This window comes from Bubalus kerabau, chromosome 5, assembly GCF_029407905.1.
Source record: "Bubalus kerabau isolate K-KA32 ecotype Philippines breed swamp buffalo chromosome 5, PCC_UOA_SB_1v2, whole genome shotgun sequence".
Classification (NCBI taxonomy): Eukaryota; Metazoa; Chordata; class Mammalia; order Artiodactyla; family Bovidae; genus Bubalus; species Bubalus kerabau.
Window position 1 is genome coordinate 9,422,998 of NC_073628.1, and position 26,252 is coordinate 9,449,249.

The following is a 26,252-nucleotide window of genomic DNA, read 5'->3' on the forward strand; positions in this document are numbered from 1 at the left end:
ACACCGAAGATACAAAGCATTGACTTACTGAGCAAAACATTATTTGTCAGGAGACATGTAGCAGACATTCCAGCCAAGAAACGTAGTGAGCAGTAAATCAGGAAATTGGGGGCAATGACTGTAAAGGTATCAACAATGGCAAGCTGGAGGAAACACAACCTGATTATAAACTTCCTCCCAAACCTGAGAAAGAAAGCACCAAATTAGGCTATAGGAACAATAACAACCTCTTGTAAAAACTAGCAAAAAGAAAGCACTTGGAATCCTTAGAAAGTCAAAGTGAAGTTGCTCAGTCGTGTCCGACTCTTTGCGACCCCATGGACTGTAGCCCACCAGGCTCCTCCAGCCATGGGATTCTCCAGGCAAGAGTACTGGAGTGGGTTGCCATTTCCTTCTCCAGGGGATCATCCCAACCCAGGGATCAAACCCGGGTCTCCCACATTGCAGGCAGATGCAATGAATCCTTAAAGCATCAACAATAAATGGCAGATCTGAGAAGCAAACTTCCCGTGTGTAAACAGAAACTGAATGTATCAAAGCCTCTTCTCTATTCTGTTACTAGTATTGGGTTGACACCAATTCAAACCATATAGGCAGGTTGCAATATTTTGGAATTTTAAAATATTATAATTGTCCCTTCTACTAACACATGCCTTTAGCATAGGGATTCTGTATAAAACCTACACTCAGGGAATCTAAAGTTGTACTTGCTAATTTAGGCTCACACAGTTTACAACAGAACTTATTTGAAAACAACACCTGTGGAATAAATCCATCACAGTGGCTGATGGGTTGCATACGAGACCCTCCTTGCTGACTTTGGGTTTGTTGGCTTTGGGCAACAGGTTTCCTTCTAAAACAATATAGAAGACAGTCATGACAGAAGCAGAGGGACTTAGAAAATTCTGAGAGGAATTTGATAAGATGGAGAAGGAAGAAACACAGAAGCAAATATTTTAAAAGAGGGATTTAAAGAGGCAGCCCCCCAAGTCCCAGGCAGCAGGGCAGCCACCTTGATCCGTGCAGCTGCAGCACAGCAGCTCCCAGAGCCGCTATAGTTCTACGTTAGGATGGACACAACAGAGAAGGGATGAAAATTTGGGCTGCTACTGGGCAGAACTGTGAATGCCTGCATGGGAGGTACATAAGTTCACTGTGATCACACAGGCCCCACTTGCTATAGGACTCAATTCCTTTGGCACAAAGCTTGCACTTAAGGGCAATGGAGCCTTATGGAATCTGACCCTTAGGGCTTCTATTCCAACAACTGGGGATCAGATCCCACCCCTGACAGGGCTATGACAGTCACGGAGCAAAGAGGAGGATCTACCCAACATTCAGTGCAGGCTGTGAACCTTGCAACATCAATTACACCTCCTATCAAGGGCAAAATGACCAGCACACTCTGAGGAAAGATGTGGTAGGCATCCGTACCCAAAACAGCCCTTGCACCAATAATATTAGAGGGCTGCTACCAATGCAGCCTTCACTTGGTGGAGCTGCAGGGAGACTACTGGACCGTCCTCACAGCTGGAATTGGCACACCCCACTCAGCTGGTACCTGCTCATTCCCCCACAGGTGAAGGTCTTTCTCCAACAAATCTAGTCTATAAAGTTTGGAAGAGGTAATTGTTCCGAGAAATGTGCATATATCAATGCAACACTATAAGAAACATAAAAGATCAAGGAAACAGGACACCAACAAAGAAACAGAATAGTTTTACAGCAACTGACCTCTAATAAGTGGATGTCTTTGAACTGCTTCATGAAGAATTCAAGCAAACTGTCTTAAGGAAACTCAATGAGCTACAAGAGAATGCAGGTTGGGAATTCAATGACATTAAGAAAATAATACATGAACAAAATGAGAAGTTGAACAGAGAGCTAGAAATGATAAATATGAACCAAATTCTACAGCTGAAGAATACAATAAGTGAAACAATATACAGAGCACCAACAAAAGATGTATAAAATGGAGGAAAAATCTGTGAACTCAAGGACAAGTCATTTGAAATTTTCCAATCAGAGAAGAACAAATAAAAAGTATTAAAAAGAGTAGAGAATGCCTGTTGGATTATGAACACCAACAAATAAAACACTATTCTCATTATGGAAGTCCCAAAAGAAGAAGAGAAACAGAAAGACAAATTAAGAGAAGGGCAAAATAAAATACTGAGCAAATAGTAACAATCTGAAGGCAGAAATAGACAGCAGTGCAATAATAGCAGGGGACTTCAATACCACTTTCAACAGTGGAAAATGGAAATGTAAAAACAATAGGAAATAATGGCTTGAACTATATTTTTTTTCTCCCAGTCTTTCCCTCCTTCCCACCCTTCCCCACTGGAAACCATAAGTTCATTCTCTAAGTCAGTGTTTTGTGAACAAGTTCATTTGTATCATTTTTTTTTTAAGATTCTGCATATTCAGTTCAGTTCAGTTCAGTCACTCAGTCGTGTCCAGCTCTTTGCAACCCCATGAATCACAGCATGCCAGGCCTCCCTGTCCATCACCAACTCCCGGAGTTCACCCAAACTCTTGTGCATCGAATTGGTGACACCATCCAGCCATCTCATCCTCTGTCATCCCCTTCTCCTCCTGCCCCCAATCCTTCCCAGCATTAGGGTCTTTTCCAATGAGTCAACTCTTCGCATGAGGTGGCCAAAGTATTGGAGTTTCACCCTCAGCATCAGTCCTTCCAATGAACACCCAGGACTGATTTCCTTTAGGATGGACTGGTTGGATCTCCTTTCAGTCCAAGGGACTCTCAAGAGTCTTCTCCAACACCACAGTTCGAAAGCATCAATTCTTTGGCACTCAGCTTTCTTCACAGTCCAACTCTCACATCCATACAAGACCACTGGAAAAACCATAGCCTTGACTAGACAGACCTTTGTTGGCAAAGTAATATCTCTGCTTTTTAATATGCTATCTAAGTTGGTCATAACTTTCTTTCCAAGGAGTAAGTTTCTTTTAATTTCATGGCTGCAATCACCATCTGCAGTGATTTTGGAGCCCAGAAAAAGAAAGGCAGCCACTGTTTCCACTGTTTCCCCATCTATTTGCTATGAAGGGATTGGACCAGATGCCATGATCTTAGTTTTCTGAATGTTGAGCTTTAAGTCCACTTTTTCACTCTCCTTTTTCACTTTCACCAAGAGGCCCTTTAGTTCTTCTTCACTTTCTACCATAAGGGTGGTGTCATCTGCATGTCTGAGGTTATTGATCTTTCTCCCGGCAATCTTGATTCCAGCTTGTGCTTCTTCCAGCCCAGTGTTTCTCATTATGTACTCTGCATAAAAGTTAAACCAGCAGGGTGACAATATACAGCCTTGACCTACTCCTTTTCCTATTTGGAATCAGTCTATTGGCCCATGTCCAGATCTAACTGTTGCTTCCTGACCTGCATACAGTTTTCTCAAGAGAATGTCAGGTGGTCTGGTATTCCCATCTCTTTCAGAATTTTCCACAGTTTATTGTGATTCACACAGTCAAAGTCTTTGCCATAGTCAATAAAGCAGAAATAGATGTTTTTCTGGAACTCTCTTGCTTTTTCGATGATCCAGCGGATGTTGGCAATTTGATCTCTGGTTCCTCTGCCTTTTCTAAAAGCAGCTTGAACATCTGGAAGTTCACGGTTCATGTATTGCTGAAGCCTGGCTTGAAGGGTTTTGAGCATTACTTTACTAGTGTATGAGATGAGTGCAATTGTGCAGTAGCTTGAGCATTCTTTGGCATTGCCTTTCTTTGGGATTGGAATGAAAACTGACCTTTTCCGGTCCTGTGGCCACTGCTGAGTTTTCCAAATTTGCTGACATATTGAGTGCAGCACTTTCACAGCATCATCTTTTAGGATTTGAAATGCTCAACTGGAATTCCATCACCTCCACTAGCTTTGTTCATAGTGATGCTTCCTAAGGCCCACCTGACTTCATATTCCAGGATGTCCGGCTCTAGGTGAGTGTGAGTTATCACACCATCCTGATTATCTGGGTCGTGAAGATCTTTTTTTGTACAGTTCTTCTGTATATTCTTGCCACCTTTGTCTCCTTAGGTAGGATTGTTTCTTTAATTTCTTTTTCTGTTCTTTTGTTGTTAGCATATAGAAGTGCAACAGATTTCTGTGTATTAATTTTGTATCCTACAACTTTACTGAATTTGTTGATGAGCTCTAGTAGTTTTCTGGTAGCATCTTTAAAATTTTCTATGCATAGAAATCATGTCATCTACAAACAAACATCACGATCCAAAACCTATGGGATGTGGAAAAAGCAGTTCTAAGAGGGAAGTTTATAGCAATACAATCTTGCTTAAGTGAGCAAGAAAAATCACAAATTAACAACCTAGCCTTACACCTAAAGCAACTAGAGAAAGAAGAAGAACAACAACAAAAAAATCCAAAGATAGTAGAAGGAAAGAATCATAAAAGATTAGAGAAGTAAATAAAATAGAATTGAAGAAAACAATAGCAAAGATAAAACTAAGAGCTGGTTCAAAAAGATAAGCAAAATTGATAAGCCTTTCACTGGGCTCATCAAAAAAAATGAGAGAGGACTCAAATCAATAAAATTATAAATGAAAAAGAAGTTACAATGGACACCACAAAAATACAAAAGTTCATAAAAGACTGCTACAAACAACTACATGCCAATAAAATGGACAACCTGGAAGAAATGGATAAATTCTTAGACAGGAGTAGTCTCCTAAAAATAAACCAGGAAGAAATAGAAAATATGAAGTACACTTTAGATTAAAGGAACTTAATAAATATGTAGAACATCCCATGTAACAATTGCAGAATATACATACTTCTCAAGTGCACATAAAAGATAGATAATAAATTAGGTCGTGAAATAAGCTTTAACAAATTTAAGAAGATTTAAATCATATCTGGAAGAGTGAAGGACAGGGAAGCCTGGTGTGCTACAGTCCATGGGGTCTCAGAGTCGGATATGACTTAGCAACTGAACAACAACAAAATCATATCGAGAATCTTTTCCAACCACTTTGTAAATTGGAAGTTATTTATTATAAAATTTGAAATTAATAACAAAAGGAAACTGAAAATTCACAAACATGATGAAATTAAACAGCACTCTCCAGGACAATCGATGGATCAAAGAAGAAATCAAAAGAGAAGCAAAAATATGATACCCAGGAAAATGGAAGTACAACATAAAAAACCTCATGGAATGCAGCAAAAGCATTTAAAAACAATTTTTAACACAGTTTATAACATTAAATTCCGATGTTAAAAAAGAGGGAACTCAAATTAGCACCCCAACTTTACACCTCAAGGAACTAGGAAACTAAACCTAAAGCTAGCAGAGGAAGGAAATAACAAAGATCAGAGCAGAGATAAATAAAATAGAGATTAGATGTACGGCAAAACCAATACAATATTGTAAAGTAATTAACCTCCAATTAAAATAAATACATTTATATTAAAAAAATAAAATAGAGATTAGAAAATATAAAATATCAATGAAGCAGAGTTTTTTTTTTTAATTAACATAAGTGACAAACTATTAGCTAGACTGACAAAAAACTAGACTTCTTCATTGAGAAGACTCAAATGAATAAAATCAGAATGAGAGGAAACATTAAAACTGATACCACAGAAATACAAAGGATTATAAGCAAGTACTACAAATAATTATATGCTAACAAATTGGATGGCCTTTAAGGAATGGATAAATTCCAGAAACATACAACCTACTAAGAACCAATCACAAAGCAACAAAATATTAGCAAGCTTAATTTAATGGTACACTTAAAGAATCATACACCCTGATAAAGTGGGAGGAACTAAAGAGCCTCTTGATGAAAGTGAAAGAGGAGAGTGAAAACACTGGCTTAAAATTGAACATTCAAAAAACTAAGATGTATCCAGTCCCATCACTTCATGACAAATAGATGGGGAAACAATGGAAACAGTGGCAGACTTTATTTTCTTGAGCTCCAAAATCACTGCAGATGGTGATTATAACCATGAAATCAAAAGATGCTTGCTCCTTGGAAGAAAAGCTATGACAAACCTAGACAGCATATTAAAAAGCAGAAACATTACTTCACTGACAAATGTGCATCTAGTCAAAGCTACGGTTTTTCCAGTAGTATGGATGTGAGAGCTGGACCATAAAGAAAGCTGAGCACCTAAGAATTGATGCTTTTGAACTGTGGTGTTGGAGAAGATCTTGAGAATCCCTTGGACAGCGAGGAGATCAAACCTGTCAATCTTAAAGGAAATCAGTCCTGAATATTGATTGGAAGGATTGATGCTGAAGCTGAAGCTCCAATACTTTGGCCACCTGATGTGAAGAACTGACTCATTGGAAAAGACCCTGGTGCTGGGAAAGATTGAAAGCAGGAGGAGAAGGGGATGCAGAAAATGAGATGGTTGGATGCCATCACTGGCTCGATGGACATGAGTTTGAGCAAGCTCTGGGAGTTGATGATGGACAGGTAAGCCTGGCATGCTGCAGTCCATGGGGTTACAAACAGTTGGACACAACTGAGTGACTGAACTGAACTGAACTGATAAAGTGGAAAGTGGGATTTATCCCTGGGATGCAAGAATAGTTCAACATATACAATCATTAATGTTATACATCACTTTAACAGAAAGAAGGATAAAAATAGTATGACCAATTCAATAGATACAGGTAATGTAGTTTTATGCATATGTCAAAACATCATGTTGTACACTTTAAATATATATAGTTGTATCTGTCAATTATAACTCAATAAGAATATTGATCTCTGCATTTTCTCATGACATTTTCACAGATGCCTGGGTTACAGGTTTGTTGAAAGTGAATGCTCTGATTCTGAACTGTTTTCTAATTTACATTTATTATGATATATTCCAATTTCATAGGGGCTTCCTTCAAGCTCAGTTGGTAAAGAATCCACCTGCAATGCAGGAGACCCCAGTTTGATTCCTGAGTTGGGAAGATCCGCTGGAGAAGGGATAGGCTACCCACTTCAGTATTCTTGGGCTCCCCTTGTGGCTCAGCTGGTAAAGAATCTGCCTGCAATGTGGGAGACCTGGGTTCGACTCCTGGGTTGGGAAGATCCTCAGGAGAAGGGAAAGGCTACCCACTCCAGTATTCTGGCCTGGAGAATTCCATGGGCTGTATAGTCTATGGGGTCACAAGAGTTGGACATGACTGAGCTTCACTAATTCCAATTTTATAGTTTTTAGCTGAGCAACAGTTACCATTATGCAGATGGATGATAAAACTCTCCTCAGTTCTCCAATATGTCTGTGGGAGACATACTTCAGTGGTGGCAATGATTGTCTATTTCAGAAGAAGTACTATTACAGGACTTAAAGATATTGAAACAGCAGTTATTGGATTAATTGTATGGTTGTCAAAGTTATCTTTAGAGAACTGCTTTTGCAAAATCAAGATCAAAATTATGGCATACTTTTTCAATAGACCACCAATGACACATTGCTCTGTACCCATATGTTTAGTTTAATAGGATTTATACCCATCACACATGGGCAGCTATGATGTGATGACCATTCTCTGAGCATCCATAACCATTCAGCTAACAGATCTTAGGAAAAAATCAATACAATACTCATGGCCAAGGCTAAAAACACTTTTAGCCATACGATGTCTGCAAAGAAGTGGAATCCCATGTCATGGAACATCTTTCTGTTCCCATAGATAGCTGGTAATTTCCAAATTAACATGTTATGGCATTCCCTCTCTAAATTCTGTCCAGAAACGCTTCCAGGTCTGATGGAGATGGTGCTTTTGTATCTTGTATGCAGAACTTAGTGTTGACAAAATGACACTTAGCACACTGGTTAATTCTCCATTTGTGTATCTATATCCCTGGGGCGATTACATAAGTCCCACAATATTGTAATTGTAATTCAGTTCAGTTCAGTCGCTCAGTTGTGTCCGACTCTTTGCAACCCTATGGACCACAGCACGCCAGGCCTCCCTGTCCATCACCAACTCCCAGAGATTACCCAAACTCATGTCCATTGACTCAGTGATGCCATCCAACCATCTCATCCTCTGTCATCCCCTTCTCCTCCCGCCTTCAATCTTTCCCAGCATCAGGGTCTTTTCAAATGAGTCAGCTCCTCCCATCAGGTGGCCAAAGTATTGGAGTTTCAGCATCAGTCCTTCCAATGAGCACCCAGGACTGATCTCCTTTAGGATGGACTGGTTGGATCTCCTTGCAGTCCAAGGGACTCTCAAGAGTCTTCTCCAACACCACAGTTCAAAAGCATCAATTCTTCAGCACTCAGCTTTCTTCATAGTCCAACTCTCACATCCATACATGACCACTGGAAAAACCATAGCCTTGACTAAATGGACCTTTGTTGACAAAGTAATGTTTCTGCTTTTTAATATGCTGTCTAGGTTGGGCATAACTTTCCTTCCAAGGAGTAAGCGTCTTTTGATTTCATGGCTGCAATCACCATCTGCAGTGATTTTGGAGCCCAGAAAAATAAAGTCTGACACTGTTTCCACTGTTTTCCCGTCTATTTCCCATGAAGTGATGGGACAGGATGCCATGATCTTAGTTTTCTGAATGTTGAGCTTTAAGCCCACTTTTTCACTCTCCTCTTTCACTTTCATCAAGAGGCTCTTTAGTTCTTCACTTTCTGCCATAAGGGTGGTGTCATCTGCATATCTGAGGTTATTGATATTTCTCCCGGCAATCTTGATTCCAGCTTGTGCTTCCTCCAGCCCAGCTTTTCTCATGATGTACTCTGCATATAAGTTAAATAAGCAGGGTGACAATATACAGCCTTGACGTACTCATTTTCCTATTTGGAATCAGTCTGTTGGCCCCTGTCCATTTCTAACTGTTGCTTCCTGACCTGCATACAAATTTTTCAAGAGGCAGGTCAGGTGGTCTGGTATTCCCATCTCTTTCAGAATTTTCCACAGTTTATTGTGATTCACACAGTCAAATGCTTTGGCATAGTCAATAAAGCAGAAATAGATGTTTTTCTGGACTCTCTTGCTTTTTCAATGATCCAGTGGATGTTGGCAATTTGATCTCTGGTTCCTCTCCCTGTCCTAAATCCAGCTTGAACATCTGGAATTTCACAGTTCACATATTGCTGAAGCTTGGCTTCAGCAGGAGGATTATTTATTTAAATTTTATTTTATTTTTAAACTTTACAATATTGTATTAGCTCCGCCAAACATCGAAATGAATCCGCCATAGATACACCCGTGCCCCCCATCCTGAACCTCCCTCCCTCCCCCCTCCCCACACCCTCCCCCTGGGTCGTCCCAGTGCACCAGCCCCAAGCATCCAGTATCGTGCATCGAACCTGGACTGGTGACTCGTTTCATACATGATATTATACATGTTTCAATGCCATTCTCCCAAATCTCCCCACCGTCTCCCTCTCCCGCAGAGTCCATAAGACTGATCTATACATCAGTGTCTCTTTTGCTGTCTCGTACACAGGGTTGAGCATTACTTTGCTAGCGTGTGAGATGAATGCAATTGTGTGGTAGTTTGAGCATTCTTTGGCATTGCCTTTCTTTGGGATTGGAATGAAAACTGACCTTTTCCAGTCCTGTGGCTACTGCTGAGCTTTCCAAATGTGCTGGTATATTGAGTGCAGCACTTTCACAGCATCATCTTTTAGGGTTTGAAATAGCTCAACTGGAATTCCATCACCTCCACTAGCTTTGTTCATAGTGATACTTCCTAAGGCCCACTTGACTTCACATTCCAGGATGTCTTGTTTTAGGTGAGTGATCACACCATCGTGACTATCTGGGTCATGAAGATTTTTTTTGTATAGTTCTTCTGTGTATTCTTGCCACCTCTTTTTAATATCTTCTGCTTCTGTTAGGTCCATACCATTTCTGTTCTTTTACTGAGCCTATCTTTGCATGAAATGTTCCCTTGGTATCTCCAATTTTCTTGAAGAGATCTCTAGTCTTTCCCATTCTGTTGTTTTCCTCTGTTTATTTGCATTGATCACTGAGGAAGGCTCTCTTATCTCTCTTTGCTATTTTTTGGAACTCTGCATTCAAATGGGTATATCTTTCCTTTTCTCCTTTGCCTTTTACTTTTCTTCTTTTCACAACTACTTATAAGGCCTCCTCAGACAGCCATTTCATTTTTTCACTTTTCTTTTTCTTGGGGATGGTCTTGATCCCTGTCTCCTGTAGAAGGTCACAAACCTCCATCCATAGTTCATCGGGTACTCTGTCCATCAGATCTAGTCCCTTAAATCTATTTCTCACTTCCACTGTATAATCATAAGGGATTTGACTTAGGTCATACCTGAATGTCTAGTGGTTTTGCCTACTTTTCTCAATTTGGCAATAAGTAGTTCATGATCTGAGCCACAGTCAGCTCCCAGTCTTGTTTTTGCTGACTGTATAGAGCTTCCCCATCTTTGGCTGTAAAGAATATAATCAATGTGACTTCGGCATTAGCCATCTGGTGATGTCCATGTGTAGAGTCTTCTTTTGTGTTGTTGGAAGAGGGTGTTTGCTATGACCAGTGCATTCTCTTGGCAGAACTCTATGAGCCTTTGCCCTGCTTCATTATGTACTCCAAGGCCAAATTTGCCTGTTACTCCAGGTGTTTCTTGACTTCCTACTTTTGCATTCCCGTCCCCTGTAATGAAAAGAATATCCTTTTTGGATGTTAGTTCTTAAAGGTCTTGTAGGTCTTCATAGAACTGTTAAACTTCAGCATCTTCAGCATTACTGGCCAGGGCATAGACTTGGATTACTGTGATATTGAATGGTTGCCTTGGAAAAAAAAACAGAGATCATTCTGTCGTCTTTGAGATTGCATCCAAGTATTGCATTTTGGACTCTTTTGTTGACTATGATGGCTACTCCATTTCTTCTAAGGGATTCTTGCCCATAGTAGCAGATATAATGGTCATGTGAGTTAAAATCACCCATTCCAGTCCATTTTAGTTCCCTGATTCCTAAAATGTCAATGTTCACTCTTGCCATCTCCTGTTTGACCACTTCCAATTTGCCTTGATTCATGGACCTAACATTCCAGGTTCCTATGCAATATTGTTGTTTATAGCATTGGACCTTGCTTCTATCACCAGTCACATCCACAACTGGGTGTTGTTTTTGCTTTGGCTCCATATCTTCATTCTTTCTCAAGTTAGTTCTCCACTGATCTCCAGTAGCATATTGGGCACCTACCAACCTGGGGAGTTCGTCTTTCAGTGTCCTATATTTTTGCCTTTTCATACTGTTCATGGGGTTCTCAAGGCAAGAATACTGAAGTATTTGTAATACTGAAGTAATTGTAATAAGTATTCTCTTTTTGTTGTAATTTTCTGAGTATTTAACTATATGGACACAATGATTATTCAAAATTAAATAAAACACTTCTCAATTGTTATGATTGATGCTTCATAAAACTAAGTTGAAATATATATTTCTTAATGAAAGAATAATTCATAAGCTGAAAGTACTTGAGAATAAAGAAAGCTATGATTGAGAGATACTCACCTGTCTGATAAATAACCATATATGATGCCTCCCACCAGAATTCCACTCATGACTAGGAATTTAGCCACTGAGATCAGTGACTCAGATTTACATACCAGGTCCCACTGAAAGAGAAGGACACCATCACTGCAGAGCTTCACAGCAGCTTAAAATCTCATTACCATATGTAAATAGCTAGTGGGAAGCAGCTATATAACACGGGGAGCTCAACCCAGTGCTCTGTGACAACCTAGAGGGGTAGGATGTGGGTGTGGGAGGGAGGTTCAAGAGGGAGTGGCATATGTATACTTAGGGTTTATTCTATTGTTGTATGGCAGAAACCAACACAACTTTGTAAAGCAATTATCCTCTGATTAAAAATAAACTTAAACAATCTCTCAGTGGAAATCTGGTCAAAACTTCTTAACATAACTTGCAAAGTTCAATATTTTGGGCCTTTATCACCCTCTTCAGCTTCTTTTTTTTCTGCATTAGTTCAGGTCTCATTTAAACAAAGCTTCCTTAGGGAAGTGTACTCTAAATCTGTTGGTTTTAGTAATCTCCAGTTTACATCAGACTAAGTAGTTCTCAGTCTTGGCCACAGAGAGAACTCATTTGAGGAGATGTAAAATTTTACTGATTAGAACTTTATAGTAGATGTAATATGACTGGTCGGAGAAGGCAATGGCACCCCACTCCAGTACTCTTGCCTGGAAAATCCCATGGACTGAGCAGCCTGGTAGGCTGCAGTCCATGGGTCGCTAGGAGTTGGACACGACTGAGTGACTTCACTTTCTCTTTTCACCTTCATGCATTGGAGAAGGAAATGGCAACCCACTCCAGTGTTCTTGCCTGGAGAATCCCAGGGATGGCGGAGCCTGGTGGGCTGCCTGCCGTCTATGGGGTCGCACAGAATCGGACACGACTGAAGTGACTTAGCAGCAGCAGCAGCAGCAGCAATATGACTGCTCCAGAATGTAGTCTGGGAATGGAGTTTTTCATCAGTCTAGTAAATATTTGTAATATACAACCAAATGATGAGCATTACTGACCTGGTATAACATTTTAAACACATTACATAAATTACTTGTTTAGACTGTGGTCATCCCAAGAATAAAAGTACTATAATAGAAGGGTTCATTTCTATTTTGGAGTTTGTTAGACGGTGGAGCCTGGTAGTCTGCTGTCTATGGGGTCGCACAGAGTCAGACATGACTGAAGCGACTTAGCAGCAGCAGCAGGCTCATTAAATATGTAGGTGCCTGGCATTTAATAGAGAGGCAATTAATATTTCCTGAAAGGATGAAGAATGAACACCTACCTAGTGACTAAAGGCTAGAAGCATGTTAATTATTCTGTTACCCCTAAACACTCAGATCATGTACTCACAAGAGGTAAATGGGGCCTCTTACCTCAGTTACAATGGTGGAGGAGAAGGAACTTCGATCATACATCCAGCCGTCCACACAGGGCTCTGTGCCCAGGTCAGTCATGTTGCGGAAGGTCCCATTCAGATAAAGGAGCTGCCACTGGGGGCGGCTGAAGCGACGACACTTCTCTGGCCTCAGGTTTGAGTCCAGTGGGATGGAGATTCTCAGGAGGGCATCAGGGCTGAGGGTCCCAGTGTCATTAGCAGAGTCAGTGTCATTGTCCAAGATGTGGACCCAGCAGCGATGATCAGGGATGGCTGCAGTGAAGTTCTCCAGTAGGATGTGAGGGTACACTATGAGGCTAGAGATACAAAAGAAAACCATCTGAAGGATCTGGAATCTCCCTAGGCCTCCAACTTGATCCAGAAGGTCCTGAAAGGCCATCAAGGCTGAGCAGGTGGTCCTCAAAAGGAGGCAAAATGACTATCTAGAAAAGCTCAAGGGAAAAAATATTTCCAGCTGCAATGTCACACTAAGTGTGTGTTGATCCTGGCCACACTTTCTCCTCAACTGGCTCTTCCATCAGGATAGTGGAAGCTGTTTCTCTGTGTTGTTTTAAGGTCAGGTAAGTAATTAGCGATTTATTAGAGATCAATAATTTGCTGAGTAACTCTAGCCATTGATGATCACATCTGTTACATGTTTACTTTGTAAAAATTCTTCCAGCAAGATCCAAAGTAGCACTGAACTTTGACTTGTAGATTCTCTAGTAAATAAACTAAAATAACCTTCTATATTGGATGCACAGTCCTTTTTCAAAGTGTAATATGTGAGACTCAAATGTTAAGTGCTTTATGACTTTTTGTGTGTGAAAAGAAGTGAAAGTAGATTTTTGCTCAGTTAGTACTAAATCTTTATTAAAAGAGTTAATGAAAATAATCCTGCATTAAATTAAAACAAGTAAAATATGATGAAATCCTTCTCTTCCAGTAACTGCTTCAGTTCAAATCAGATCAATGAAAATCAACACAATGAAAATTGTTGTTGTTCAGTTGCTAAGTCATGTCCAACACTGAGACCCCTCGGATTGCAGCACACCAGGCATCACTTTCCTTCACCATCTCCCAGAGTTTGCTCAGATTCATGTTCATTGAGTTGGTGATGCTATCCAACCATCTTATCCTGTTGTCCTCTTCTTCTTTTGCCTTCAGTCTTTCCCAGCATCACAGTCTTTTCCAATGAGTCAGCTCGTCACATCAGGTGGCCAAAGTATTGGAGCTTTAGCATCAGTCCTTGATACAGGGTGCTTGGGGCTGGTGCACTGGGTCGACCCAGACGGATGGAATGGGGAGGGAGGTGGGAGAGGGGTTCAGGATGGGGAACACATATGCACCCATGGCAGATTCATGTCAGTGTATGGCAAAACCAATACAATATTGTAAAGTAATTCAGTTCAGTTCAGTTCAGTCACTAAGTCGTGTCCGACTCTGCAACCCCATGAATCGCAGCACGCCAGGCCTCCCTGTCCATCACCAACTCCCAGGGTTCAGACTCACGTCCATCGAGTCAGTGATGCCATCCAGCCATCTCATCTTCTATTGTCCCTTTCTCCTCCTGCCCCCAATCCCTCCCAGTATCAGAGTCTTTTCCAATGAGTCAACTCTTCGCATGAGGTGGCCAAAGTATTGGAGTTTCAGCTTTAGCATCATTCCTTCCAAAGAAATCCCAGGGCTGATCTCCTTCAGAATGGACTGGTTGGATGTCCTTGCAGTCCAAGGGACTCTCAAGAGTCTTCTCCAACACCACAGTTCAAAAGCATCAATTCTTTGGCGCTCAGCTTTCTTCACAGTGCAACTCTCACATCCATACATGACCACTGGAAAAACCATAGCCTTGATTAGACGGACCTTTGTTGGTAAAGTAATGTCTCTGCCTTTCAATATGCTATCTAGGTTGGTCATAACTTTCCTTCCAAGGAGTAAGTGTCTTTTAATTTCATGGCTGCAGTCACCATCTGCAGAGATTTTGGAGCCCCCCAAAATAAAGTCTGACACTGTTTCCCCATCTATTTCCCATGAAGTGATGGGACCAGATAGTAATTAGCCTCCAATAAATAAATTAATTAATTTAAAAAAAAGAATATTCAGGGTTGATTTCCTTTAGGATTGGCTGGTTTGATCTCCTTGTAGTCCAAGGGACTCTCAAGAGTCTTCTACAGCACCGTGATTCAAAAGCATAAATTCTTGGGCTTCATTTATGATCCAGCTCTCACGTCTGTAAATGATTACTGGATAAACCATAGCTTTGACTATATGGACCTTTGTTGGCAAAGTGATTTTTTTGAAATGGGGGGAGAGTGGGCAATGATGGAGGGTAGAGGGCTATAACAATGGCAAGTTCTTATAGAGGTTTATTTATTTAGCTTGTTTACTCATACAGATAGCATTTGTAAGGATCTTTTCTGTGCTAGTTTAAGGAACTATAACTCCATGGCATTTATAATCCAGTGAGTACAGGAGAAATAAATAACTAATTATATTCTCATGTCATAAGATACATATATGGCAGATGCACAAAATGCTATGGAATAATTGAAGAGAATAAAGTGGAATAAAATATCACCTTGAATAGCATTAAATATTTTTTAAAATCTAAATATAATTGTTAAAACAAGCAAAATACATAGAAGTAAATATGAAAAGATTGTAAATAAAATTTCTTGCTTCTTTAAAGGAAAGATGCTTGCTCCTTGGAAGGAAAGCTATGACAAACTTAGTCCGTTAAAAAGTAGAGACATCACTTTCACAATTTTACTGCTGTGCAGTAAAGTACACAAAAGCACAACCACTTGTAAAGGATGTACATATTTGACAATGTATGCCAGACAGATGAACAAACTATGTGGTTGGACATGCAAATGCACACTTGCATCGTTGCAAGTTCTCAACTTGAAGGTTTGTATGTAGGGGATTCACTGTACACAGAACATTTCATCCCAAAGCAGCAGAATACACATTCTTTTCAAGTATATGGGTAATATTATTCAGCATATCACATGCTAAGCTGCAAGAAAAATCTTGATAAATTTAAGAAATTTCAAGTCATATCAAACAGTTCTATGTGAATAAAAAAATCAACTAAAAGAGGAAACTGTACAATATACAAACATATGAGGGCTAGCAATGTGATTACTAAACAGCCAAGGGGTCACTGAAGAAATCAAAGAGGAAATAAAGAAGCACCTGGAGGTATGTTCCTTCTATTCCTGCTTTCTGGAGAGTTTTTAATCATAAATGGATGTTGAGCTTTGTCAAAGGCTTTCTCTGCATCTATTGAGATAATCATATGGCTTTTTTTTTTAATTTTATTTTATTTTTAAACTTTACATAACTGTATTAGTTTTGCCAAATATCAAAATGAATCCGCCACAGGTATACATGTGTTCCCCATCCTGAACCCTCCTCCCTCCTCCCTCCCCATTCCATCCCTCTGGGTCGTCCCAGTGCACCAGCCCCAAGCATCCAGTATCGTGCATCGAACCTGGACTGGCTTTTACTTTGCAATTTGTTAATGTGGTGTATTACATTGATTGATTTTCAGATGTTGAAGAATCCTTGCATCCCTGGCATAAAGCCCACTTGGTCATGGTGTATGATCATTTTAATGCGTTGTTGGATTCTGACTGCTAGAATTTTGTTAAGGATTTTTGCATCTATGTTCATCAGTGATATTGGCGTGTAGTTTTCTTTTTTTTTGTGGCATCTTTGTCAGGTTTTAGTATTAGGATGATGGTGGCCTCATAGCATGAGTTTGGAAGTTTACCTTCTTCTGTAATTTTCTGGAAGAGTTTGAGTAGGATAGGTGTTAGCTCTTCTCTAAATTTTTGGTAGAATTCAGCTGTGAAGCTGTCTGGACCTGGGCTTTTGTTTGCTGGAAGATTTCTGATTACAGTTTCAATTTCCATGCTTGTGATGGGTCTATTAATATTTTCTATTTCTTCTTGGTTCAGTTTTGGAAAGTTGTACTTTTCTAAGAATTTGTCCATTTCTTCCACATTGTCCATTTTATTGGCATTTTATTGCTGATAGTAGTCTCTTATGATCCTTTGTATTTCTGTGTTGTCTGTTGTAATTTCTCCATTTTCATTTCTAATTTTATTGATTTGATTTTTCTCCCTTTGTTTCTTGATGAGTTTGGCTAATGGTTTCTCAATTTTATTTATCCTTTCAAAGAACCAGCTTTTGGTTTTGTTGATTTTTGCTATGGTAAGCTATATATGACAAACCCACAGCAAACATTATCCTTAATGGTGAAAAATTGAAAGCATTTCCCCTAAAGTCAGGAACAAGACAAGGGTGCTCACTTTCACCATTACTATTCAACATAGTTTTGGAAGTTTTGGCCACAGCAGAGCAGAAAAAGAAATAAAAGGAATCCAAATTGGAAAAGAAGAATTAAAACTCTCACTGTTTGCAGATGACATGATCCTCTACATAGAAAACCCTAAAGACTCCACCAGAAAATTATTAGAGCTAATCAATGAATATAGTTGCAGGATATAAAATCAACACACAGAAATCCCTTGCATTCCTATACACTAATAATGAGAAAGTAGAAAGAGAAATTAAGGAAACAATTCCATTCACCACTGCAACAAAAAGAATAAAATACTTAGGAATATATCTACCTAAAGAAACTAAATACCTATATATAGAAAACTATAAAACACTGGTGAAAGAAATCAAAGAGGACACTAATAGATGGAGAAATATACTATGTTCATGGATCAGAAAAATCAATATAGTGAAAATGAGTATACTACCCAAAGCAATTTATAGATTCAATGCAATCCCTATCAAGCTCCCAACAGTATTTTTCACAGAGCTAGAACAAATAATTTCACAATTTGTATGGAAATACAAAAAACCTCGAATAGCCAAAGCAATCTTGAGAAAGAAGAATGGAACTGGAGGAATCAACCTGCCTGACTTCAGGCTCTACTACAAAGCCACAGTCATCAAGACAGTATGGTACTGGCACAAAGACAGAAATATAGATCAATGGAACAAAATAGAAAGCCCAGAGATAAATCCACGCACCTATGGACACCTTATCTTTGACAAAGGAGGCAAGAATATACAATGGATTAAAGACAATCTCTTTAACAAGTGGTGCTGGGAAAACTGGTCAACCACTGTAAAAGAATGAAATTAGAACACTTTCTAACACCATACACAAAAATAAACTCAAAATGGATTAAAGATCTAAACGTAAGACCAGAAACTATAAAACTCCTAGAGGAGAACGTAGGCAAAACACTCTCCGACATACATCACAGCAGGATCCTCTATGACCCACCTCCCAGAATATTGGAAATAAAAGCAAAAATAAGCAAATGGGACCTAATTAAACTTAAAAGCTTCTGCACAACAAAGGAAACTATAAGCAAGGTGAAAAGACAGCCTTCAGAATGGGAGAAAATAATAGCAAATGAAGCAACTGACAAACAACTAACCTCAAAAATATACAAGCAATTCCTGCAGCTCGATTCCAGAAAAATAAACAACCCAATCAAAAAATGGGCCAAAGAACTAAATAGACATTTCTCCAAAGAAAATAAACAGATGGCTAACAAACACATGAAAAGATGCTCAACATCACTCAGTATCAGAGAAATGCAAATCAAAACCACAATGAGGTACCATTTCCCGCCAGTCAGAATAGTTGTGATCCAAAAGTCTACAAGAAATAAATGCTGGAGAGGGTGTGGAGAAAAGGGAACCCTCTTACGCTGTTGATGGGAATGCAAACTAGTACAGCCACTATGGAGAACAGTGTGGAGATTCCTTAAAAAACTGGAAATAGAACTGCCTTCAGTTCAGTTCAGTTCAGTCACTCAGTCATGTCCAACTCTTTGCAACCCCATGAATTGCAGCACGCCAGGCCTCCCTGTCCATCACCAACTCCCGGAGTTCACCCAGACTCACGTCCATCGAGTCAGTGATGCCATCCAGCCATCTCATCCTCTGTCGTCCCCTTCTCCTCCTGCCCCCAATCCCTCCCAGCATCAGAGTCTTTTCCAATGAGTCAACTCTTCGCATGAGGTGGCCAAAGGACTGGAGTTTCAGCTTTAGCATCATTCCTTCCAAAGAAATCCCAGGGCTGATCTCCTTCAGAATGGACTGGTTGGATCTCCTTGTAGTCCAAGAGACTCTCAAGAGTCTTCTCCAACACCACAGTTCAAAAGCATCAATTCTTCGGCACTCAGCCTTCTTCACAGTCCAACTCTCACATCCATACATGACCACAGGAAAAACCATAGCCTTGACTAGACGGACCTTTGTTGGCAAAGTAATGTCTCTGCTTTTGAATATACTATCTACGGTGGTTATAACTTTCCTTCCAAGGAGTAAGCGTCTTTTAATTTCATGGCTGCAGTCACCATCTGCAGTGACTTTGGAGCCCCCCAAAATAAAGTCTGACACTGTTTCCACTGTTTCCCCATCTATTTCCCATGAAGTGTTGGGAATGTTGAGCTTTAAGCCAACTTTTTCACTCTCCACTTTCACTTTCATCAAGAGGCTTTGTAGTTCCTCTTCACTTTCTGCCATAAGGGTGGTGTCATCTGCATATCTGAGGTTATTGATATTTCTCCTGGCAATCTTGATTCCAGCTTATGTTTCTTCCAGCCCAGCATTTCTCATGATGTACTCTGCATATAAGTTGAATAAGCAGGGTGACAATATACAGCCTTGACGTACTCCTTTTCCTATTTGGAATCAGTCTGTTGTCCCATGTCCAGTTCTAACTGTTGCTTCCTGACCTGCATATAGGTTTCTCAAGAGGCAGGTCAGGTGGTCTGGTATTCCCATCTCTTTCAGAATTTTCCACAGTTTATTGTGATCCACACAGTCAAAGGCTTTGGCATAGTCAATAAAGCAGAAATAGATGTTTTTCTGGAACTCTCTTGCTTTTTCCATGATCCAGCAGATGTTGGCAATTTGATCTCTGGTTCCTCTGCCTTTTCTAAAACCATCTTGAACATCAGAAGTTCACGGTTCACATATTGCTGAAGCCTGGCTTGGAGAATTTTGAGTATTACTTTACTAGCGTGTGAGATGAGAACTGCCTTATGACCCAGCAATCCCACTGCTGGGCATACACACCGAGGAATCCAGAACTGAAAGAGACACATGTACCCCAATGTTCATCGCAGCACTGTTTATAATAGCCAGGACATGGAAGCAACCTAGATGTCCATCAGGAGATGAATGGATAAGAAAGCAGTGGTACATATACACAATGGAGTATTACTCAGCCATTAAAAAGAATACATTTGAATCAGTTTTAATGAGGTGGATGAAACTGGAGCCTATTATACAGAGTGAAGTAAGCCAGAAAGAAAAACACCAATACAGTATACTAATGCATATATATGGAATTTAGAAAGATGGTAACAATAACAGCGAAAGAGACACAGATGTATAGAACAGTCTTTTGGACTCTGTGAGAGAGGGAGAGGGTGGGATGATTTGGGAGAATGGCATTGAAACATGTATAATATCATATATGAAATGAATCGCCAGTCCAGGTTCGATGCATAATACTGGGTGCTTGGGGCTGGTGTACTGAGACGACCCAGAGGAATGGTACCTGGAGGGAGGAGGGAGGAGGGTTCAGGATGGGGAACAGGTGTATACCCGTGGAGGATTCATGTTGATGTATGGAAAAACCAATATAATATTGTAAAGTAATTAACCTCCAATTAAAATAAATAAATTTATATTAAAAAAAGACCAAGCATAGCCAAATAAGTTAAAAAAATTAAAAGATTAAAAAAAAAGTGCCTTGAGACAAATGAAAATAGAGACATAATGATAAAGAATCTATGGGGTCCAGATCTGATGCATGAGACAGGGTGCTCAGGGCTGGTGCACTGGGATGACCCTGAGGGATGGGATGGGGAGGGAGGTGGTGGGGGGGAAGGTTCGGGATGGGGAACACATGTACACCCATGGCTGATTCATGTCAACGTATGGCAAAACCCACTACAATATTGTAAAGTAATTAGCCTCCAATTAAAATAAATAAATTAAAAATATATATGGGATGCAACAAAGGCAGTTCTAAGAGGAAGATTATAACAATACAAGTCTACTTAAAGAAACAAGAAAAATCTCAAATAAATAATCTAACCTTACACCTAAAGAAACTGGGAAATAAGAATGAATAAAACACAAAGTTAAGTAGAAGGAAAGAAAGAAGAAAAATCAGAGCAGCAAAAATGAAGCAGAGACTTAATTTTTATAAGTAAATCCCCAAACAATGGAATAGATCAATAAAACTAGGAAATGATTTTGAAAATAGAAGAAAATGGACAAACCTTTAACTGGATTAATCAAGAAAAAAAGTTCAAATAAATAAAATCAGAAATGAAAGAAGAGAAATTATAAAAGACACCGCAGAAGCAAAGGATCATAGGAGATTATGTGCCAATGAATGCACAACATTTAGAAATGGATAAATTCCTAGAAAGGTACTATTTTCCAAGACTGAATCAAGAAGAAATGTCCACAAAACAAATGTCCAGGATCAGACAGCTTCACAGGGTAATTCTATCAAACATTTGAAGAAGACAATAGCTATACTTTCAAAATTTCCAAAAAAATTGAAGTAGAAGAAAAACTCCCAAACTTATTCATTAAAACTAGCATCACCCTGATACCAAAACCAGACAAAGATACTCAGTTCAGTTCACTCACTCAGTTTTGTCTGACTCTTAGCAACCCCATGGACTACAGCATGCCAAGCTTCTCTGTCCATCATCAACTCCCTGAGGTTGCTCAAACTCATGTCCATGGAGTCAGTGATGCCATCCAACCATGTCACCCCCTGTCATCCCTTTCTCCTACTGCCTTCAATCTTTCCCAGCATCAAGTGGCCAAAGTATGGGAACTTCAGCGTCAGTCCTTCCAATGAATATTCAGGACTGATTTCCTTTAGGATTGATGGATTTGATCTCCTTGCAGTCCAAGGGACTCTCTAGAGTTTTCTCCAACACCATAGTTCAAAAGCATCAATTCTTTGGCACTTAGCTTTCTTTATGGTCCAACTCTCACATCCATATAGACTACTGGAAAAACCATAACTTTGACTATATGGACCTTTGGTGGCAAAGTAATGTCTCTGCTTTTTAATATGCTGTCTAGATTTGTCAAAGATACTCACACACACACAAATACAAATTGATATCACTGGTGAACATAGATCCAAAAATCATCAACAAAATATTAGAAAAATAAATTTTAAAGTACTTCAAAATAAATATACGCCATGTCAAGTGGGATTTAGCTCAAGGATACAAGCGTGGTTCAATAGTCACAAATGAATCCATGTGATATGCCACATTAACAAATTGAAGAATAAAAAAAATCATCTTTCTAAATTCCATATATATGTGTTAGTATACTGTATTGGTGTTTTTCTTTGTGGCTTACTTCACTCTGTATAATAGGCTCCAGTTTCATCCATCTCATTAGAACTGATTCAAATGTATTCTTTTTAATGGCTGAGTAATACTCCATGACCCAGAGGGATGGTATGGGGAGGGAGGAGGGAGGAGGGTTCAGGATGGGGAACACGTGTATACCTGTGGTGGATTCATGTTGATATATGGCAAAACCAATACAATATTGTAAAGTTAAAAAATAAAATAAATAAATAAAATGAAAAAAAAATCAAATCATATGATCAAGTCCATAGATGCAGAAAAAGCTTTTGGCAAAATTCAACATCCATTTATGATAAAGTCATCATACTTAGTGAAGTACTAAAAACATTTTAAGACTGGGATCAAGAAAGGATACTCACTTTTGCCACTTTTATTAAACATAGTATTGGAAGTCCTGGCCATAGAAAAAAAAGAAAAAAAATGTATATTACTAACTCTAGGATAATGACTATAAGGTAATTTTAAAGAGACATGTACCTGATAGGGGTCTTCCCAGGATGTGCTAGTGGTAAAGAACATGCCTGCCAATACAGGAGATGGAAGAAGAAAAAAAAAAAAAAAAGAAAACAGAAAACAATTCAAAGGATCCTTACCGAAAAGGACAGGGTAAAACTGTCACTATTTGCAGATGACATAAAACTATATATAAAATCCCGAGGTGATGATTTATAAAACATAACAACTGATAAACTAATTTTGTAAAGTTGTAGGATGCAAAATTAATATACAGAAATCCGTTGCATTTCTATAAATTAAAAATCTGTTAGAAAGAAAAATTAAGAAAACAATCACCTTAAACATTGCATCAAAAGAAAATTTAGCTAGGTGAGAGTTGTATTTGGAAAACATAAGACATCACATCATGCTAATCTCTGGCTTCCCAGGTGGCTCAGTGGTAAAGAATCTGCCTGTCAAGCAGGAGACATGGGTTCGATCCCTGGGTTGGGAAGATCCCCTGGAAAAAGAAATGGCAACCCATTCCAGTATTCTTGCCTGGGAAATCTCATGGATATAGAAACCTGGTGGACCAGTCTATGGGTTTGCAAAGAGTTGGACATGACTGAACAACTAGATAACATTAAAGACATTAGTGAAAGAAATTGAAGAAGATACAAACAAATGAAAAGACACTCATCTACAACACAAGCCACAAGATTCTATATTTGTCTCTATATTTACCTTTGTCAGGGATTTTGGACTTTTACGTGGTTTTGTGTTGGTGCTTATTGTCCCTTTGCTTCAACTTATAGGACTCCTTTAAGCATTTCATATAGGTCTGATCCAGTGATGATAAACTTCTTCATTTTTTGTTTGGGAAAGTCTTTCTTCTTTTTTTTAAAGGATAGTTTTGCTGGATAAAGTATTCTTGATTCACAGTGTTGTTTTCATTGATTTTTTTTTTTTGATCATGTTTTTATTATTTTTTTCTTTTCTTTGCCTCTATTTTATTTTTTTTAATTTTATTTTTTAACTTTACAATATTGTATTGGTTTTGCCATATATTGACATGAATCCACCACAGGTATACACGTGTTCCCCATCCTGAACCCTTCTCCCTCCTCCCTCCCCGTACCATTCCTCTGGGTCATCCCAGTGCACCAACCCCAAGCATCCAGTATCGTGCATCGAACCTGGACTGGTGACTCATTTCATATATGATATACCTTCATTGATTTTTATCATTCCACTTCCTTCTAGACTGCAAGATCTCTGTTGAAAACCTGCTGATAATCTAATAGGCACTCTCTTGTGCATAACAAGTTGTTTCTCTCTTGTTGCTTTCAAGATTCTCTCTTTGTTTGTGGCTTTTGATGATATGATTATAATGTACCTCAGGATAGGTCTCTTTAGGCCTATCTCAATTGGAGTTCCAACTTGACTTTCTATTTGTCTCCCTGGACTTGGGGATTTTTGGCTATTATTTCTTCAGATTGCTTCTCTGCCCCTTTCTCTCCTATTTTGTGACTCCCATAATGTTCATGTTGTTCCACTTGAATGTGTTCCATAAGTCCTTTTAGCTCTCTACATTTTTCTTCATTGGTTCTTCTTTTTGATCCTCTGCTCTGGTAATTTCAAAAGTTCAGTCTTCAGGTTGGTTGATTCTGTCTTCTGCCTGGGCAAGTCTGTTGTGTAGTCCTTCCCGTAAAATTCTCAATTTAGTTTTTCTATTTTTTGGTTCCAGAATTTGTCTGGTTTTCATTCATAGTTTACACCTCTGTTGATAGTGTCATTTTGTTCACACATTTCTCACCCCCCCCCACCATTTTGTTTCATTGTCTGTGCTCTCTTTAAGTCACTGAGCATTCTTATCATGGTAATTTTACATTTTTTGGCAATTCATGTATTTCTATTTCTTTTAGGTTCAGTTTCTGGAGATTTAGTGGTTCATTTAAATGTGTCATGATAGCCTGTTTCATTGAATATTTTGTTATTTTTCTTATTGAGATTTTTTAAATATATATAAATTTATTTATTTTAATTGGAGGTTAATTATTTTACAATATTGTATTGGTTTTGCCATACATCAATATAATTTTTAACATCTGAAGAATCAGCTAGCTCTTCCAAACTCTGTAATCTGGTTTCATACAGGGAAGACTTTAACAAAGCCTGGCTAGAGATTCTGGAGACCTCTCAAGCCTTTTCTAGATATATGTCCTCTCTGACTTTTGTGTCTAATCTCCAGTTTGAAGAAGCTGGCTGATTTTTACTCAGGACTTCTCCCCATTGTAGTATTGAGGCTAGCAGGTGCTGTGGTAAATCACTGTCGGGGTCTCCTTCTAGTGTCTGTTTATGGTATTGCATATCCTGGTGCAAGGTTTGTGTCTGTATTTTCAGAGACACCCTCTTCAACCTGGCATCCATTCCTGTTTATATTGATAATCTCTCCAGAAACCTGTTGTAAATCAGTTGAACTTACAATATTTTAATTTCTTCTCCAGAAAGAAGATAGAATTTGGTGATTTCTAGTCAAATGCCCCTCAGTGTGAGGTGTACAGATGGGCTCTGATCAGAGAGGGTGGAAAGTGTTAGGAATTCCCTACTGGTTGACGATGTTGGCTTCATGCTCATCTGGGGTGCATGAATATTTTAATTGGATTCTGGATTTCTCACAGAAGTATTTTGTAATTTTGTTGTCAAATCTGTGGGGAAGGAAGGTCTAGGGCTTCTTTTTCTGCCATCTTGCTAAGATGTTGCTAATGTAATTTTGTGGGTTGGAACTTTTGGGCCATCAAGTAGTAGTGATTGATACTGCTGAATGTGTCGTGACACTAGATATATTATATATGTGTAGTACTTTGGTTGTTGTAAAGGATGTTACCAATAGGTGTAACATTGAAGGATGTACCTCTCCTTAACCAAGGACCCAAAGAATAGATGTATGCATTAAGTCATACTCTTGTTGTGGCCCATCTATCTATATTTCCCAGAGGCATGATATGTTTCTTTTATTATTACCACAGGTTATCTAAAATGGAAAAATAAACACTATATCTAGGAAGTAAAACATATTGATAGATGACAAATGGCAGCTCTGTAGTTGAGATATCCTCATATAAGAGTTTTTAACTCCTACAGAGCATGCTGTGCTATAAGAGGCTAATGGTGACTTAGCCTCTTAACCTCTGTCTTGTGATCAACAGCAGCTCATGGACTCTGAACAAAATAGATTCTGGGGAACAAGGCTCAACTAATGTCTCTGAGTTTTCTGAAAAGAAAGATTATGTGTCCATGGGATGGTTAAAAATCAACCAACTAACCAACCAACCCCAGCTTTACTAAACTGCATGAGTGGTGACACAGACAAGCTCTCTAGTTTTCACACATTTCCTTTTCTCAGGTCCATCATAAGACCATATTCCATTCAATAACTTTGAGAAAATATAGAGTCAATAA

At 39.0% G+C, this 26,252-nt stretch overlaps 1 protein-coding gene across 1 annotated transcript in view; it reads right to left on the minus strand.

Moving 5' to 3' along the window:
* LOC129653607 (organic anion transporter 7-like) overlaps positions 1–13,288 on the minus strand; it is a 36,147-nt gene extending 22,859 nt beyond the window's left edge. The window contains exons 1-3 of the mRNA XM_055583350.1: positions 12,887–13,288; positions 11,496–11,599; positions 29–183 (exon numbers count right to left, since the gene is read on the minus strand). Of these exons, the coding sequence (XP_055439325.1) occupies positions 29–183; positions 11,496–11,599; positions 12,887–13,288 (661 nt within the window). The remainder of the gene's footprint in view (positions 1–28; positions 184–11,495; positions 11,600–12,886) is intronic.
* Between the last annotated feature and the right edge of the window lie 12,964 nt (positions 13,289–26,252).